Source organism: Ursus americanus, chromosome 26 (genome assembly GCF_024610735.1).
Source record: "Ursus americanus isolate L20-20 chromosome 26, mUrsAme1.1.p, whole genome shotgun sequence".
Lineage (NCBI taxonomy): Eukaryota > Metazoa > Chordata > Mammalia > Carnivora > Ursidae > Ursus > Ursus americanus.
The window spans coordinates 30,820,305-30,840,044 of NC_142152.1; the positions used below are offsets into that span (position 1 = coordinate 30,820,305).

The window sequence follows — 19,740 nt, forward strand, 5'->3', positions numbered from 1 at the left end:
CCATTTAAGACAAAAAAATGAACCTCAAACCTCACCTCTCTGCATATACAGAAAGTAACGCAAAATGGTTCACAGACCTGAATATAAAAGCTAAAAATATAACACTTCTAGAAGAAAACAAAGAATAAGATCCTTGTGAATTTAGGATAGACAAAGATTTCTTAGAACACCAAAAAAACACCTACCATAAAAGGAAAATAAATTATAAACTGCACTTCCAAATTAAAATTTTGCATTCTTGAAAGGATACAGACTTGGAGAAAACTATTTATAAAACATCTATCTGATTTTAAAAATTTCATCTGGGGGCACCCAGATAAGTCAGGTAAGCCTCCAAATCTTGGTTTTGGCTCGGGTCATGGTTTCAGGGTCATGACATTGAGCCCACATGGGACTCCACGCTCAGCACGGAGTATGCCTGGGATTCTTTACCTCTTCCTCTCCGTCCGCTTTACTCATGCGCTCTCTCTTTCAAATAAATAAATAAAATCTTTTTAAAAAATGCATCTGAAATATATAAAGAGCTCTTACAACTCAATAATAAGACAGAAAAGCCATTTTTTTAAATGAGCAAAAGAGCCAGACATTTCACAAAAGAAAATATGTGAGTAATAAATAAGTCCATGAAAAAATGTTCCACCTCTCACGTGCCTACTACACACCCACACCCCTAAAATTAGGGGTGAACAACATGAAGCATTGACAAGAATGTGGAGCAATGGGAACTCTCCAACACTGTAAACAGGAGTGTAAAATCATATAATCATTTTGGAAAACAGTTTGGCAGTTTCTTGTAAGGTTATACATACACTTCCCTAAAGAGCCAGCAGTATCGCTCTTTGATACTTATTAAGAAATGAAAACAGGGACACATGGGTGGGGCGGTTGATTAAGTGTCCAGCTCTTGATTTCAGCTCAGGTCATGATCTCAGGGTCGTGATATCAAGCCAAGTGAGGCTCTGTGCTCAGCAGGGAGTCTGCTTTAGATTCTCTCTCTCCCTCCCTCTGCTCCTCCCCCTGCTCTCTCTCCCTCTAAAATAAATAAGTCTTTAAAAAAAAAAGAAATGAGGGGCACCTGGGTGGCACAGCGGTTGAGCGTCTGCCTTCGGCTCGGGGCGTGATCCCGGCAATCTGGGATCGAGTCCCACATCAGGCTCTTCCGCTGTGAGCCTGCTTCTTCCTCTCCCACTCCCCCTGCTTGTGTTCCCTCTCGCTGGCTGTCTCTATCTCTGTCGAATAAATAAATAAAATCTTAAAAAATAAATAAATAAATAAATAAATAAATAAATAAATAAATAAAAAAGAAATGATAACAAATGTCCACACAAAGACTATGTTCATAATAGATTTATTCGTAATTCCAAAAAGTGAGGGAGGAGGACAACAAATTGTGGTATAACCATACAATAAGAAGCAAACCATTAATTTACATAGCGACATAGATAAATCTCAAAAGCATTATGCTGAATGAAAGAAACCATTCCCAAGAGTACACAGTGTATGATACCACTTCTATAATGTTCCATCAGTAGCAACAGAAATCCTATCAATGGTTGCCTGAGCTGGGGACAGGTGAGAGGATATTATTACACAGGTGCACCGAGAACTTTCTGGGGTAATGGAAATGTTCCATATCTTCGTTGGGTTGTTGGTTTTGTGGGCGTATCCAGTTATCAAGACTCACTGAACTCTATACTCAAAATGGGAACATTTTATTGTATGTAAATTATACCACAATAAAGTTAACTTAAAAAAATCTGGAGAGACCTGAAGTGGAAATCACTTAGACTTGGTTTAACTTAAAATTTTTCTCTATGATCTGATGTATTCTAATATTTAGCTTCTTGTCTTTAATAGAAATACAAGACTTCGGGTCAGTTTAGCCGATGTTAAACCATTACAAATTCCAAAATTCTAGAATTAGTCCAGTGAAGTTTTCAACTTTCATGTTAGAGAATTCCAGAATTTACTTTATCGACATGACAACTGAGTCGTTTCTAGGAGAACCACTAATGCTTAGATATAAATTATATTGCATGAGAACTGTGCTCCCCACACTTAAATATAAACACATTTGCACTTTCAGGAAACAAACGCATCTAATCACACAGAATATTAGAGGATGATCCAATTCTAGGAACTAGCAGAAGCTTCGTGTTCCCCTTCCTCCACGCACATAGATAAAAGAATGCATTCGCTGCGTTAGTCCGTCACCAGCGGCACACGAGGACAGGTCGCGAAAGGCACCAGGAAATGAGACACAAGAAAACCGCCACAGCTTCATCTTGAGACCCACGTACAGCACTGGCTACGTGGGATTCTCTTCCTCCTTCCAGCCACCTGGGAAAATGTTCACAGAGAGTTTTAAGGGTTACGAGGCTGAAGGTTGGATTTAAAAGAATTAAAAATTGCAGATAGCCCAGTTAATCTGCTCATAGGGTTCACTGCAGGACTCGCTTTAGAGGTAGTTTATTAGGGAGGCATTTTTCAAATCATCCACTCATCGTATCTAGAATTCAAAAGCATCGTCGTGAAAAGGAAAAGAAAAAATACGCTTGAGAGTGTAAAGATTAACGCGGGGAAGCGGCTGCCACGAAGCCGCCCTTGCAGTGTTCCTCAGCTCCCCGTGGCGGGCCGTCGCCCCGACACACGGTCCGTCTCTGCGACGCCCGAGGTGCGTGTCCGCACGACGCCTGCGCGCGCCACGGAGAGCGGCTGCGAGGCGAGACCCAAACCGCGCCTCACAGCGGGGCCGCCGCACAGCTGCAACTGCAGGGGACGTTTCGGGTCACGCGCAGGAGTCATCGGTTTCCCCTGGGCACTGGTTCTAGAAATACCTTCCGGCAGATCAAGCAAACATGGATTTCTCTCCCCATTTTCCCTTCACTACGGTTAGCCTCCAAGAGGCTCATGTATTGATCCATCGGAAGAACTGGCTCTCAACCAAAACCAAAACAAAAGAAAGAAAATCCAAACAGTGGCTCTGTGCTGCTCCGTGAGCGTCAGCTGGCGGCTTCCACACGAAAGTTGTCGAACTGCGCAAACTCAAAAGCGTGAGTCCCAATGGCGGCCCAGCCGTTCTTCGGGAAACTCACGGGGACGTTCGTCCAGACGTAGGTGCCGTTGAGCATGCCCGAGCAGAGCCGGCCCTGCAGGAAAGACAAAGGCACCGTGAAGACGCGCGAGAAGGTTCTCTGAGGTTCGTTTCGTACTGCGTACGGCCAATCTGTGCAGTGGGGCCAACACGCTTCTCCCGTCAGACCGCGGCAGAACACGGTTCCACGGTCTGAGCAGAAGTTTGACACACGGGAAAAATTCTCGCAGAGGAAATTCTCGTCTACGTATGTCAAGAGTTTCCAAGGCACAAGGAAGACCTCAGGATTTCCTTGTTCCCCACCAAGACGCTGTAAAACCATCAGAAATGTAAAACTTTCCATAGCATCAAAAAGTCTTAGACAAAAGCCCACTAAAATAAACAAACGTTCGTAATTTCCAAGTACTTGCATGCACACACGTTGGCTAACAGCCACCAGCTCTTCAGACGAGGCTACTGGAGCCAAAGCATCCATTTATTTAAGTCCTTTTTGTCCCCGTGTACAGAACATCACTTCAAAGTCACATGAAGAGCCCACCCTCAGGTTAGAAAAATAGTAACCACCAGTTAAACTGATGACTGGGGGGAAAGGGGTCGGGGAAGAAGGGAAATATCCACAGAAATGATTTACTGGCCACTGGCAGAGAAAGATAAAAATAATTTCCTCAGACAGCTGCCAATCCTCCAGAGCCAAGCGCCTGGCACCCAGCGGGTACAAACGCTAGCTAGCCCTTATTATCATTGTTACAGCACGTTTCTGAGCACATATTCACAGCATATCAATTGCAGCTAAACATTTAAATAAGCTAATTTCAAAGGGTGAAGAGCTAAAGATCCAAAGCGCCAGGCTAAGGACCAAAATAAAATCTGTTTTTAAGTCACAGAATGACAATGCGATGGGCATTAATCTCGTTCTTTCATCTTACGGACAGAGATACGGAGACGTGAGGCCGTAAGTCAAAATCACACACGCACCAGCAGAGCGAGAGCTGAATCTCAGCTGTCCAACTCCACGCTCAGGGGACCCACGCTCGCGCTGCCACACACGCCCCGCTCTCTGCAGCCCTCCCAGGGGCCGACAGGGACTATGACGCTGAGCCAGGGCACGGTCGTACCGCCCAGCTGCCCTTCCTCCCCGCCCCACGCCGCCCGCTGGCCTCCGGGCGCTCCTCGCCCCAGGCCAGGCACCAGCGGGCCCTCTGCGCAGCGTGCTCTCCCCACCAGGCACGTCCGGCTCAAAGAGCACCAACTCCAGGAGCCCTTCCCCTCTCCCTACCTACAGCATCCAGACGGGGGAGCTACTTTATCTCCTCGCCCATTTTTTTCTTCACAATTTGACTGACTGATTCTTTTTTTTTTTTTTTTTTTTACTGTCTTAGAACAGAAGGCAGCCATCTATGGCCCACAGGCCAGCCACCTATTTTTATAAATAAAATGTTACTGGAATCACAGCCACGTGCATTCATTTATCTACTGTCCGTGGCTGCTTTCTCACGACACAAGCAGAGTTGAGCAAGGTTGCACAGACCAGATGGCTCACAAAGCCTACAATATCTACTGTCTGGCCCTTCGCAGACTTTGCCAGCCCGTGTCCTCTAGCAGAGCAGGAGCCGTGTGTGCCTCGTTCGCTGCTGCATCCCTAGCACCTAGGGAAGTACACATAAAAGGTGCTTAATAGACACGTATTAATGAAAACATAAAAAACCTTTAACCCTAAAACAACTTTACAGACATTATCCCCCTTTTATAGATAAGGAAACAGAAGCCCAAAGAGGTAAATAACTTGCAGGGAGTCAGCAGGTGTCAGCAAGGAAGTAGACACGCAGGTCGGCCTGGCTCCAACATGCCTACTGCTAACAACGCTCACTCGAGGGGCGCCTGCGTGGCTCAGTCGGTTAACTGGTTAACCATCTGCCTTCAGCTCGAGTCATGATCTCAGGGTCCTGGGATCGAGCCCCGCTTCGGGCTTCCTGCTCAGTGGGGAGTCTGCTTCTCCCTCTCCCTCTGCCTCTCCCCTCTACTCATTCTCTCTCGTAAATAAATAATAAAAAAATTTAAAAAAATAAAGAACGCTCATTTCATTCACTAAGGGAGGAGGGACAGAAAGGAAAACGGGTGCTGTTTTATAGAACGTGGTCAGGAAAGAACCTGAAGGAAGTAAGGGAGTAAACTATGTAATCAAAGATTCTGGAAAGTCAACACACTTTAAAGAGTGATACCAGATAATGAAACACAAAGCAATATAAAGAACAAAGTTCAGAAATAACCTATGCACACGTGATGATTTGTTACACCAAAAAGGTGGCCTTTAAATCATAGGCAAAAGGACAGTCTATGTAATAAATGGTGATGGCTATCCATTTGTTTTAAAAAAAATTATACTGGGCCAGTCCTCCTTATGATTCATATGTAAATTCCAGATGTATTAAAGACTTCAACATGGGGGCGCCTAGATGGCTCAATCAGTTAAGCATCCAACTTTTGATTTCAGCTCAGGTCATGATCTCAGGGTCCTGGGATCGAGCCCCATGTGGGGCTCCGTGCCCAGTGGGGAGTCTTCTTGGGATTCTCTCTCTCCCTCTGCCTCTGCCCCTCCCTCCCCCTCTCTGAAATAAATAAAATCTTAAAAAAAAAAAAAGACTTCAACATAAAAAAATCCTAAACTTTGCTTAGAGAAAAAAAAATGTTCCTCACCTTGAGAAAGGTGAAGGTCTTCTTAAAAAAAAAATAAAAGCAATGAAAAAAAAGAGAAATATTTGACAGAACCAAAATGTAAAACTTCTATTCATGAAACATACCATAAACAAAATTAAAATACATATGACAGGGCAGAAGAAAATATCTGTGACATATGTAACAGATAATGCGTCACCACTCAGAATATATAATAAATTCATATGAATCCATCAGAAAAAGAAAACACAATAAGAAAATGAGGAAAGAATGTGAACAGGTAACTTCAGAAAAGAGAGAAAAATACAAATAGCCAATAAACATAAGAAGGGGTGCAAGCTCCCTCATTATCAAGAAAATATAAAATCATGTGAATTAGTCTGAAAAGCAATCCTTAGAAATAGGTAATATCAAATATTATTATAACTGCTATAAAAATGGATACGGCTAGGCTGGCAATAGGGCAGTATCTGCCAAAATTCAAAATGCAATTCCATTTCTAAATATCTGCCTAATCAAATACCCGCACATGTGCCCCAAGAGCCACGCAACAGACCCTCCCTCCACCTGCAGGTAAAGCCCACCCGGACCGCCTTGGTTCGTCGCCAAAGGGAAGAACTGGGAACAAAGCCGCGCCCACTGAGTGTGGCAGAGTTAAACAATGCCACACCCAACCCAGATGCTCAAAACGTATTGTTACCACCCGAAAAATGAGTACTGTCATTTTGGGTGGTTGGGTAAGAGACGAGAACAATTGAAAAAGTTATGTGATTTCCATATTTACCTGCTGTTCTAACCTAAGCCAACTTATGACAGAACCATGCTGTCACAGAACAGCAGTGTATTCCACAGAAGTTTCTACACAGCATCCCTTGGACTCACGTCCATCAATAACTCATGATCACCCAGTGATTTGGACAAATATTTTTAGATGCCACGATCCTACAATTAATCTGGTATCTTCTTTACGAAAGTACTCATGGAAACCAACTTCCAAAAATTTGTACTCATCACGAAAATTACTCTCAGCCACCAAAAATAAATGTATAGGCTCCAATTTATAATCTTGGTTCAGCCAACTGGGAAAAAATAATTCAATTACTGACTATCTACCAATTACCCCTGAGTTTAAAAAACAGAACCAAAATTTGAAAAAACTGAGGAGTGATAAAGTCAACAGCTGGTCGTTCTCATGCGGCTTTACCCTGACACACACTACCCCCTCGGATCTGCTGGTTTGCCGGTGTCCTGGCAGATTCGCTGCCTATTTCCATTACTGTATTTATCACACGTTTCCCCTCTCATCTGATGACAGAAAGTGCCAGAAAGGCACAAGAAAAGAATATTTTACCTCCAGGCATTCCGATCAGCAATACTTACCTTAATAATTAATGTGAGCGTATACCATTTCTTTGCTGTAACATCAACATGTCCTAAAGCATATATGATCCAACCAGCTGCAACACAAAAAGATTATCCTGACTGACATATTTTTAAAATCGAAATCACAGACTCACATAGCTCAGTTGGGGTTCTCAGGCAGCATTTGTACATAACAAAGAAGCCTTACTAAAGATCTACATTTCCAGATCTACCACTGATTTAGAACAGAACATTCTTCATTCAGGCATGCATTCCACACGCGTGTACTGGGATCCTTCTGTGAGCCACGCATTATCGGTGAGCTCACAGGAGGACCAGTGAAATAAACTCACAAACCAACCACAGTTTAACGTGGGAGCTTCTACAGTTCAGGCACAGATTTATACTCGGCTGGACTGGATATAAAGAATAAGGAGTAGTGGTCAAAGGTCACCATAAGATTTCCAGCTGGGGTAACTGGTTACATGGAATAGCATGAACTGAGAATGAGAGAACACAATGAGTTAGTTTGGGGGTAGATTATATTTGGATGCCTGACAGAAACCAGACGAAGATGCTGAGTGAGCAGTTTAAAACACAAGAACAGTGGGGACTAAGGCCTGGATGTAAATAGCTAGTTCCAGCTCTGCTACTAACTCATTCTGAGACTTTGGGCAAATCAATTAACCTCTCTGGTTTGGACTGGACAATCAGCGAGGAACGTTCTAGATGGGTCATGCCATGATTTTGCAATCCTACCCTAGTGTCCTTATAACCACTCTTTTTTACTTGTGCAGCCCTTTCCACCTTAGGAAAAGAGTAGCAAACTATAGGAGAGAAGATTTTTTACAAATGCAGGGGGAAGTTGAGACAAGGAAATCAGGAAAACGCAGCATAATACGGTCTGTTTCAACAGAGCGGGGTGCACCAACACCAAAGTGAGTTAGACAGAATTCAACCCGGACATACCCTAAGCACCTACCCTGGATAAAATACTGTTCTACGTAAGACAAGGGCTGTTTAACATGAATGAAAAAAAAAGTCAAGCTCTTTTCGAATTATTAACTAAATTTGGAAACAGAATTTCTCTATTTTAAGCAGACCAAGCCCTCTCCTTGTATCTCCATAAGCACCCTAGCACGTTCTTGTAGTCCTGCTTTTTATTTACGGGGTTTCCTGGGCATTCTCTCCCTACTACGTCCACCTCACCCCAGTCTATGCAAATCCTACCCTGACGGCCTAGCTCAGCTCCACCTGAAAAAGCTCTGCACCATTTCCTTTCACACAGCTGCCTCTCTAACTCTCAAATTTTGAATTATTTGGTATCTGCTTACATGTGTTGAATCTCTTCCCAGTTAGACGTCCAAGCCCCTTGAGGTAAAGCTCGCTCATTACACAGTAAGTGACAAGCTCGCCGTGGCGTATTTCCTAACAAGCCATGTGCTACGGAGGAAGTCACTTACCTAGATCACCTGTAACTCTGTAGGTTCCATTTGCGAAAATCCAGAAGAAAACTCCTCTGGCGCTTCTAATCAAGATGCCACCTTTGTTTACTCTTCCAGCAATGAACACACCTCCCTTCTCAGGAGTCTCTATGTAAACATCGCACGTTACAGTCAGATTGGACCTGCAGAAAGAAACTGTCGGTTAGCGCTCTTAATTATGCCTCTACGGGTGCAGCACGTGTCACTTCCCAGCCACGCGCTCCCAGACTTCTAACTGAGGTATGTGATTTGTGAAGTCTGCGCTTGTAGCAGGGATGGGCTTTAAGAATCTTTATTGATGAAAAAAAAGTATCTTCATCGATGACAGTTTTAAGTTTTACGCGCCTAAAGTTGTCATTTCATTGCCTCTTTTAATGTTACAGGAAAATAATATTTATTGTTTTTAAATTTTTAAGTCTCTTAACACATTTCTTGTCTCTCTATAATAAAACTACTTCTCATCCTAAGAATATGTTAAAAGGAGGCTTTTTTTTCCCCTTAGGAATATATAAAAGATCCATACAATTCTGAACAAAAAGGTTTATTAAATTTCCATCAGTGAAGGCAAAGCTGGGGGCCCCTAGGAGAACATAAGCTACTTTGGGGCTGGGGCGCCTGGGCGGCTCAGTCAGTTAAACATCTACTTCAACTCAGGTCATGATCCTGGAATCCCAGGACCAAGCCCCACACCGGGTTCCCTGCTCAGTGGAGGAATCGGCTTCTCCCTCTGCCCTTCACCCCGTCTGCTTGCTCTCTCTTGCTCACCCTCTCTCAAATAAATAAATAAAATATTTTTAAAAAATAAAAGAAGCTACTTTGGGGCTAATTTTTACCTTTAACCCTACCAAGACGTAATAACTCCAGAAGAAAGATCTCAAATTATTTCTCTGCAGAGTCAACTCTGTGTTGACTCTACAGCAGGGATTTTCGAATTTGAACAGCACTGAAATGACCTGGAGGGCTTGTTAAATTCAGTCTGTTGGCCCCGCCCCACAGTGTCCAATTCAGTAGGTTTGGGATGGGGCTCTTGAATCTGCCTAACAAATTCCCGGGTGCCACTGGTCCAGGAATCCTACTCTGAGAGCCGTTTTCCCCTACAGAGCGTCTCTGTCCATACAGGGACAGTAAATCCCTGCCTGCCATTACTCATCGACAGGGGTATCAAAGGAGGGGGAAACTCCAGTCAGGAACTACTAGACCTTTAATAGTGAGCTCCGCTCCAGGCGTCTTTTATAAATGCTACTAGATGCCTTCTGCAATGATACAACCACCCCAAACCTACATGATCTCTGAAAATAACTTACCTCCTACTCAAATTCTAACTGCAAACAGGAAAGAAAGCCTGAACAAAGCCAAGTAATAAGGCAAGCAATCTGCCTAAAATAAAACTAAGAACACCAAGAAATATATTTTGGAAATGGGGGGAAATTAGATCTAGAATTATGTGGCTTTTATATTTCTCAGTTTCTTATCAGTGAATTTTGCACAATGAAATTTTACTTTGTAAAGAAAAATATAAAAAAAGAAGTAGCTACAATGGGCACGCAACAATCCAGAAAATCCACAGTGAATCATCTAATCAAAGCTGGGCTACTTTACAGGAAAATCAGATGCAAACTTAACTAAAGCCCAATTTGTCTTGTACATCCTCCCAAGTAGAGGGAGGTTTTCCCTCCGCAGATTGTCCCCAGTAGGAAACCACGAAGGATCAGCATTGCTCCACAAATCCCCTCCCTCTGTTCTGGTTCATCAGAAGTATAAAAAGTGTCAGCACCAGAAACTTACTCTATTTAGAGTCAGAGTGGGAGAAGATCTAACCTCCTTTTTAGACACCACATTCCAGAAAAAAGATTCCCACATCAGAACTTGCAGGCAATTTTACAGACAATGAATGAAACAGAATAAAAGTGTGGTCTCGCCTTCCAGAGCCATAATCTCTTGGTACTGTGAACGGCACAAAAACTGGCCAACACAGTAAGCAAATTTAACCAAAGGGAGGCAGAGTTTGGATGTGTGCAGTGAAGGTAATTTTGTGATTGCTCTCAGGTCTCAACCAAAGCTTACTAACAAGACGGAAGTCTGGAGTAGCTCTGGGAACGCCTACGCTCTGTAGTCCAATTACTGTGCTGGTACTTAACTAAATCTAAGGATGACAGAGGAAGCCCCCTTGCAAACACACCCTAAGAACTGACGACAGTATGTGCACACCGAGAACTGACTCTAAAATAGCACTATAGGGAAACCATACTCATCCTCCCTCTCCTACTCTTAGGAAGAAGACGATCATAAAACAAGGGTGTGAGGTGGTCGTCCAAAGAACATGGGCTACGGCAACAGATAGTCCTGGCCTCTCGCCCTAGTTCTAGAACTTATAAGTATGGGAACTTGGGTAAATCTTACCCAGAAGCCTTGGTTTCCCAATCCATAAGGTGGAGAGGATGACACCTCTCCAATGGGTAGTTGTGGGCCCCTCATACCCGTGTGTAGTATGACCGGGTTTTCACTCCCTCCTTTCCCTATAGGAAGGGGGCACTGCAGCCAACAAACAGAAATGAGCCTGGCACGCGTGGGGCTCCCTGAACAGATCTGGCTACCTCAAATCCAGGAGGAAATACTGGGAAATAGCACATAATAAATAGGATGAGCCCAAATTTGAAAGGGTCTTGGAAGTGAGGCGCAGACATGTAGAGCTGAGCAGGCTGCTGGAGAGAGTGACTCATAATCCTGAGCATACTCCTGTTGTACAATGGAAGCAGGGCTAAGAAGGATGAAAATAGTTTTTTTGAAGGGTGTCACTGCCCTTTCCTCATCCTTTCCCATTCAAACTACGTGACTCTTTCCCTCTCCCAGCTTTCCCCCCTCAACTCCCTTACCCACTGCAGCAGTAAGGATGAGTATTGCTATTTCAATACTGCAAACTCTTCAAGGTTATGAAGACATTTGGTTACTCTCTGGATGGTGCTCTAACCCATCTCTCTACTACAATTAAAGAGTTTCTCAATTTTTCTAGAGTCCCAACCAGAAATAAGAGTTTGGGTTCAGGGAGAGCCACTCTTCCGTAGAGGAGGGTAACAGCTGTCGCAAAAAATTAAAGGTTTTCTACACTGGCTGCCTTCCAAACTGGTAACCAAAATAATGGGGCCCCTCCCTTAGAAAAATAACCCAGCCACCTGTCTCATAAGACCATAGGTAGCAAATGAAAAAATTACACACCTCACTAGCACGATCAGAAAATCCAGGTAAACTGTCTACTACAGAGATGTGGGATAAATGGCATTCTTGTTGTATAGAAAGACAAGCCACCGAAGTTATCCAAAATTAGGCAAGCATTCTTCATTGTACCCCAATAACTCCCCATGGCACTGTATGGGTTCTGGAAACCAGGTAACCAGAAGTTTCTCAAGACTTACAGCAGAGCTTGGAACTAGAATTTGGGATTTCTAATAGGGAGTAGGCAATAGAGAAGGGATAAAGACTTTCTGCAGCATTCCACAGATAAACAAGTCAAGGCTCTTTTCAGGTTTATCTTCCCTGCCGGGTCCAATTTCCAAGGAATAGATATGGCTGCCTGGTGACTTGGCATTAACAGTTACTATCACTAAACCTGGAACGCCTGAGTTTTGTTTCACAGAATTATACTAGTTAAAAGAAAAAGTACAAAAGAAACACCTAAAACAGGTATACATAAGTCAGTACTTTACAATCCCACAACTGATTTAACAGAGAAGGTGAAGTTTTGGTTTGGTCGTTACGTTTTACGTGTAGGATAAATACAAATCCTAAAGGAAAGGGATGAATTCACTCACCAAGTAAAAGCTGATTTGCTTTTCACTATTGCCACCTACCGTCACCCTGTAAACAGGTTTTCTACGAAGGCTAAAACAGTGTAGTCTAGACTGGATCCAGCAGGTGGCAACACCAGATCAACAAATCAACGCTCCAGCAAAGCCAAAAACCACACACAGATCACAAAGTCTGTTTGTAAACAAATATGAAATTATAACTGGATCCGAAAGTCCTCAGTTTTTATATTAAAAGCAATCTGTTCCTGCAACAATCACTATTAAACCGGACAAATCGGACGGGAGGACACTGAGGCTGCATTGCACGTGCTGACTTGTGGCCCTGATATTCAACAATGACCACACACCCATTAGGCTCCTGTACAAGGAAGACCGTTGGAAAGTCTTCACTTCAGAATGTACCTGACACTATTACGAGGTTATTTCAGCTAGATACACATTAAGGACACCAATGTTATATACCATTTGTAATCTCCTATAATACTGATGGTGTTGGATGCATCAGCAGCCCAAGTAATGGGCCGCTGATTGAGAACTTGGCGAAGTGTGAAGCGATGCTCTCCAGGGTCTTCAATATTCGTAAAGTATTCAAAGACGCCAGTCTGATCAGCGAAATTTGGAGCTTCACTAAAAAACGGGTAATCTGTTCAGAACACAATTAAATTCTCTGGTTAGTATAAAATCCTTACAGAATTTCTCCTCTCTGGTATTTTATGGCACATTTTGAAACACTTTTGTAAAGTCCTAAATAAGTAAATGATACTTATAACAAGCGGAAGTTTAGGGGCGCCTGGGTGGCTCAGTCTTTAAGCGTCTGCCTTTGGCTCAGGGCATGATCCCGGCGTTATGGGATCGAGCCCTGCATCAGGCTCCTCCGCTATGAGCCTGCTTCTTCCTCTCCCACTCCCCCTGCTTGTGTTCCCTCTCTCGCTGGCTGTCTCTATCTCTGTCGAATAAATAAATAAAATCTTAAAAAAAAAAAAAACAAGCGGAAGTTTAGGGGTTAGGTTAATAAAGAGACTAATTTTATATCATCATTATTACTCAATACCAATATAATCAGTTTAATACACAGACTTTACATATTTAATCCATGCAACTGCATAAGAGGAGAGATCACGAGTTTTACAGAAAGGCAGACCCAAGGTTTAAATTCCAGCTCAGTCCGTCCCCCTGGCCAAGTTGTTTAACTGCCCTGTGTCTCAAGCATGCTCCTTTCTTAGTGGACATGAGGACAAGAGAATTAAATGAAAGAATTCATGTAAAGTGCGTACATAAACCAGCACCCAGCAAAGGCTCAGTAAGAGATAATTTTGTTATTTCTAGTATTTGCCAAATGAGGTTCTAAGTTCCTGGTCACAGTCATCAGCTGACAGATTAGAAAAGGCTCACTGTATCAACTACAGCATTTACAAATTACAAATTCTCTTCTATTTCTAATATGGAGCAAAAGCAGTTGGGCTATCTATCAATTTTTTTTCAGTTTTATTTAATTAAATTACAGTCTTACAATGACAAAGGCTACAGAAGAGCAATTTTAGTCATAATCTTACAGCTAATTTCATACTTCATGCTTTTCTAAGTGTTTTCATATTCATCATTTGAGAAATTAAGAACCACATAAAGGAGTGCTACAGCCTGACTTACAATTTTTAGTTTATTTTGTAGTCAATAAAGCATTACACTTTAGATTTGTAGGTTTAGAATTGCCTTTCGGTTTTCAGGTCATAGAATAAAAAATTCTGGTGTCGGGGGAACTTCCCTCGTGTTAACTGGGCCGTACCCCACACAGACTCCTTTACTGAAGACAAGACGAGTTACCTCTGCCAACGCAGGAGAGAGCAACACAGTGCAAAGACGTTCCGGGTGGCGTGTTCATGGATTCATCTAAGAGGCCACTTCAGAGAATTGGAAGAAAACAAAGCACAGAGCCCCCCCCGAGGGTCCCTGTTGTCTGTGTTATGCGAATAACCGAGAGGACTCCAGTACACAGTCCAAAGGGCCTTGTACTGCAATTAACCAGGGTATCCCTTCCCGGGAAAGGCAGCTGAGACCCTGCGGCCTGACTGTGACGGGAGGGGGTAGCAGGAGTCTCCAAGCAGCCAGGCTGGAAAGAGCAGCCCTGCAGACAGGAGGTTCAAGATGCACTCTCAATGGCAGTCCCCCTCCCTGCTTCTCTCCTACAGCTCCAGATTTTAGGAGCAAAGAAGAGCGCCACCTGACCCTGTCTGTGAGATCCAGAAGCTGTACATCTCCTGGTCGACAAGTTCGTCACTTACTGAGTGATCTGGGGCTATACTCACAATGACTCTGCCTTCTAACTTTTCAAGCAGTTTTCCTGAATTACCTAAAATCAAAAGCTTTTCTAACAGCTTTAGAACAGATCTTCCTAGAAAACCAGGAGAGTGCAAGTATAAAATTCCCAGGTAGATAATGAGGTGAAGCCCCCAAGGGGAGCATAACGGCCCTTAGCACACAGTCCACTAGCCCCGCGGAAAGTGAAGGACCTTGACCACACACTCAGGGAGGAAACCAGGAATGGCTTTCATGAGATGTGGATGCCAGGGCAGTGGCAGGGTCACAAACCGTAAGCTTCATTGAAACCAACTTACGATTATAGCTTTCATTCTGTTTTTTCTGGCACCGAAAAATACAGGGCTCTCAAGCTGAGAGTCACCTTGAGGTAACACAGAAATGAGGTCTCAGTTACCACGTGGACATTCAGAGCCACTCTGCACAGGCCTTCTCGCACACCCGTCTGACAGGTAGAAATCTACCCACTACTGCTGGAAATGGAAACCACGGTAAGGTTTAGTAAAAACAAACAAAACTTACCAACATCGAAATCGTCTTTATAAATCCGTGGGAAGGGCTGGGACTTCGGAGGCAGCGGGTAGCTGCCCTTGCCCCCGGTGGTGAGAGTGGTGAGCGTGAAGAGCTCGTCCTCCCGCAGCTCCAGGGTGAAAGTGCCCCCGCTGTCGAGGAGCTGGAAACCGAAAACGCGGGGGTCAAGGCCAGGTGCTTTGGCTCATCTCATCTGGGCAAAATCAACTTTTTGGAAAATCAACTTAATGAAAAGCCAGACTCACTTCTGCTGAAACCTCAGAACCACTCATGAAGGCCACACTCAGGATCAAGGCCTTGGGGATCTTTTTCCTTAAGTTATTAAGAAGACTTTCTAAAATTATACTTTGTAGATAGGATTTTAAAAGAATTTCCCTCCATGGAGGGAAGGAGGACTAGATGACACCAAAATTTCTATTTGTCTATTCTTTGCCATTACACTGTAAGCTCCTCAAAGCCCATGTACATTCAATACACATAAGCAAGAGATCTGCTTATTTACTTTTTAGGACTTTACTAAGGGAGAAAAATCCACAAAATCTCACTGATGACTCAGCTGTTAATCACAGAAAACCTTTTACTATTAAGAAAAAAAGGTCCTACTTCTGACATGTTCAATATATATTTCAATTAGCAAGTTAGGTTTGTGTCACTTTTACGCTTCTGGCAGCTTACTCTTTTTAAGCCACTTCACCACAAAATGAGGGGAAAAAATACAGACCTCCTAGGGCTGCTGCAAGAATCAAATAACACTGTTTTAGAAAGTACTTCGCTCAGTGCACGACCTTCCCTATAGAAACACTCCCTATATCGCAGCTATTCTATGCTACATGTAGACCTCTGAAGACACTAGAAACCTTTACATAATTAACGTAGGCATTAGATGTATGCCCATTTTAGGAAATTTCAGCAGTTGTTTTTTTTTTCTACTTTCAATTCTGGGGGCTTATACCATATCTTTGCTTTAATAATAAATTATTGGTCAGATCTATGAAATATGTAACACCATATTCTGGCTCAGGTAATACCCCAAATGATATTATTTTTCTTATGGGGAAAATTGATTTTAATATGCATTTCTTGCAATTTGTTGTGCAAAAAGCAGACTGCTCTTTTTTTTTTTTAGAATTTTATACAGAAATGGTGTTCAATCACTGATAGCGACTAGTTGATTCACAGAACATTTATAATTTTCAGGAAAAGTAGATTTGTGTCAATTAGGTGAAGTAATGTGTTCACTTGGACCAAATCACATTCTTTGAAACATTTCCTGAGGAACAACCATGTGCTAAGTAAGCATGATAGCAGGGGCCTGGGGTAAAAAGCTAAATAATGCAGGGCCCCAATCCTCAAGGTGCCCAGTGTAGTGGGGAAAGTGCTTAACCAGGTAAGCACCTGCTCCTAGGTGGCTCTGAGCTAGGACTGGTGGGGAAAGCTTCAGAGGAAGCCGCACCTGAGCTGAGTCTTGAAGGACAACAAAGACATGAGGAGAAGGCCTTCAGGAGGGGGAAGAAGCAAGTGCAAAGTCACAGACGTGAGTAAAGTGGCAGAGAAGTCTGGTCTGTAAGTACAGGCCACGTTAGTAGAACAAGCATCGAGAAATGAAAGCAGTCTTTTACCTCGTGAGGTGGTAACAAGGGTCGTGTGCTATGCTAAGGGATGTGAACTCACAGGAAAAATCACTGAAGGACTTTGAGCAATGGACTGACAAAACTCAGATCTGCATTTTAGACACATTATTCTGGTAGCAGTGTGATGGGTGGCTGGACAGAGTCAGATTGGAGGCTGGGAAAAGAGGAAGTCGTTTCCAAAACCCAGGAGAGAGATAATAAGGTACTGAAATAAGCAGTAGCAGTGGGAAAGGAGAATAAGGAATGTGTAAGAAAAACACGTCAGAGATAGAATGCTCTGAACTAGACCAATAGTGGTATACAAAGATAGGGTCGGTGGGAAAGACAGTCTCAGGTGAGACTCAATTTTCTTACTTGGGCAGCCAGGGGATGGTGGCACCATTCATCACAGCAAACAAACACACCTATAAACACACACACTTCTATTATGCCTTGAGGAGGATTTCTATTAAAAAACAAAAAACAAAAAAACAGCTGGGGACTTTAGCTCTATTATACTTCAGTCATAAAATCAATTATAAAATTAAAAATTCTTCATTAATCAAATGTCTGTCCTCCTTTACTATTCGCAATGCTCAAAATACAGGAATTTATTTTAAAACTACCCATAGAGAATCCAGTTGTTTAAAAAGAAATCTCGTAGATGGTTTTCCAAGCTTCGTATACCACACCTGTAGCTCTGGTATTTCACTCTGAGGAGAAAACACACATAAAAAGGCATAGTTAAGTGGCTCATCATATCCTCTGAGGATTTCCAAAATTAGTACCAGCAAGAATGAACCATTGATAATGTGCACTCTATTCCTATTTGCCAAAAGACCCACTTCAAATCTTAAGTAGTAACATTCTGAAAGTAGGAAGATATTGTTCAAGCAAATACTTTATTTCCTGTAAATACCACAGACTCTGGCAAATGTTCAAGAAGATTTTAGTGCCTTTGCTTCAAAAATATTCACTACTGTACCTGTGTAAAACACTTTTTAGGAATTTTCTAGTATTAAAAAACAATTTTTATGCAATTAGTAGTCAGAAAAGGCACTGTAGTCAAAACTTAGTAGAAATTAGTAGTCAGAAAAGGCACTGTATTTTCTGTGTTCAAAACTAACAATAGGTAGAAATAGCAAGAATCTGGTCTTTTTTATGTTGTTGGGTTTTTTGTAGAGTACTGAAAGGTGAACACTTGAAAATTCCCTAGACTACATAACTGATGCTTCTACCAACAGGAACAACTTTGTTACAACTGACTTTTGTTAAGTGTTCTTCAAAGCCACAGAGAGTTTTAGCCACACAGAGTTTTGCCTCCTCGTGGCTTCTGTACTGTTTGACTAAGACCAGTCAGTAGAGAGAAGACACCAGTGCCTGTATCCATTTATATGGATATATAAGTACTTAACAGCTCCTAATAGAAGACTGCACTTATAAACTGACAGCCTGTGATACAATATATAAATTCGCAAATCAAACCAAAATAAAAGTCCCACATATTTACTTACAAAAGAACCTTTAAGAACAAAGGTAGCAAACTGATGTGACACATTGTAGTAAGGCAGAAACGGCCGTATACATGTAGAATATTTATGGCTCTAAGAGAAAAAAAAAAATCACGGAAGTTATCCAAATGATACACAAGCCACCTTAGGAAAAGAAAATTAAATATTTAATGTCCCAAGATTAACAGAAATGGCACATATTAGGTAACCAAAAATTTATTCCAAATTTTTAAAGACTTTTTTTCTAATATAACCTGTATTGAAAGTCTACTGAGGATGCCTAGTCAAGTATGTCCAAGTAAAGCTCTATGGCATTTTGACTGAATTAAACTGAATCCATGCCTACACTACAGGGTCATTTTGTGGCACACAGATTAATTTTTATATTATAACCCTTTTACATGTAAAACACATCAAATAAAATGCAAATGCTTATATGTTTTCACTGAAAAGGCAGCTCATCTAAATATAACCTTCATATACAACTAAAGTCAGTAAGTACATATAACAAATAGTTCTCACGCTGACAACATCATTTTTTACTAAGTAGTCACTCCTAAGGACTGGGATCAAAAGAATTATGAGACATAATCCCTACTTCAGGGGATTCAAAGATCCCAGAGCACTTAAGCATAAGGTTGTGCGCCAGGCTTTGTGGACACTAAAAAAATTACAATTGTAGTTAGATATTCCGATACCTCATCCTCAGTAAATGATGCATAACTAGACGGTAAATCGACAAGGACAGAGACAATTTGCACAATGCTACCACAAAGCTTGCCTGGATTGACATCTATAGATCACCTCACCCAGCAACAGCAGATGCACATTCTTTCCAAGTACACAAGCAACATTCACCAAGGAACACTATATTCTTAGCCATAAAAGAACTTTCAATGCATTCAAAAAGATTCGAATCACACAATGTATGTCCCCTGACCACAAGATAATTGAGAGAGATAAATAATAGAAAAACCTCTAGAAAATTCCAAAATATTTAGAAACTAAATAACAAATTTCTAAATAATCCATGGCTCAAAGAAAAAATGGAAATAAAAAGGAAAATGAGAAAGAATTCTGAGTTGTATCAAAATAAAAATGACAATACGATTTGTAGGATGCCATGAAAGCAGTACTTAGGAGCAAATTTATAGCAATGAACACCGATTAGAGGAGAAGGATGTGAGACCTCAGCTTCCACCTAGAGCTACTAGGACAAGAAGAGCAAATTTAAAACCAAAGTAAGCAGAAGGAAAACACTAAAGATCAAAGGAGAAATCAATTAAACAAAACCCAGAAAAATGAGAATAATAAAGAATAAAGAAACCACAAGCTGATTGAATGGATCAATAAAATTGA

General features: G+C 42.0%; 1 protein-coding gene across 2 annotated transcripts in view; it reads right to left on the minus strand.

Moving 5' to 3' along the window:
• Positions 1 to 1,332: 1,332 nt before the first annotated feature.
• GALC (galactosylceramidase) overlaps positions 1,333 to 19,740 on the minus strand; it is a 58,972-nt gene continuing 40,564 nt past the window's right edge. For both annotated transcript variants that reach the window (XM_045807699.2, XM_045807700.2), the window contains exons 11-17: positions 18,385 to 18,474; positions 17,497 to 17,583; positions 15,252 to 15,402; positions 12,879 to 13,059; positions 8,593 to 8,756; positions 7,148 to 7,224; positions 1,333 to 3,149 (exon numbers count right to left, since the gene is read on the minus strand). In XM_045807699.2, the coding sequence (XP_045663655.2) occupies positions 3,003 to 3,149; positions 7,148 to 7,224; positions 8,593 to 8,756; positions 12,879 to 13,059; positions 15,252 to 15,402; positions 17,497 to 17,583; positions 18,385 to 18,474 (897 nt within the window). In that variant the 3' untranslated portion in view covers positions 1,333 to 3,002. The remainder of the gene's footprint in view (positions 3,150 to 7,147; positions 7,225 to 8,592; positions 8,757 to 12,878; positions 13,060 to 15,251; positions 15,403 to 17,496; positions 17,584 to 18,384; positions 18,475 to 19,740) is intronic.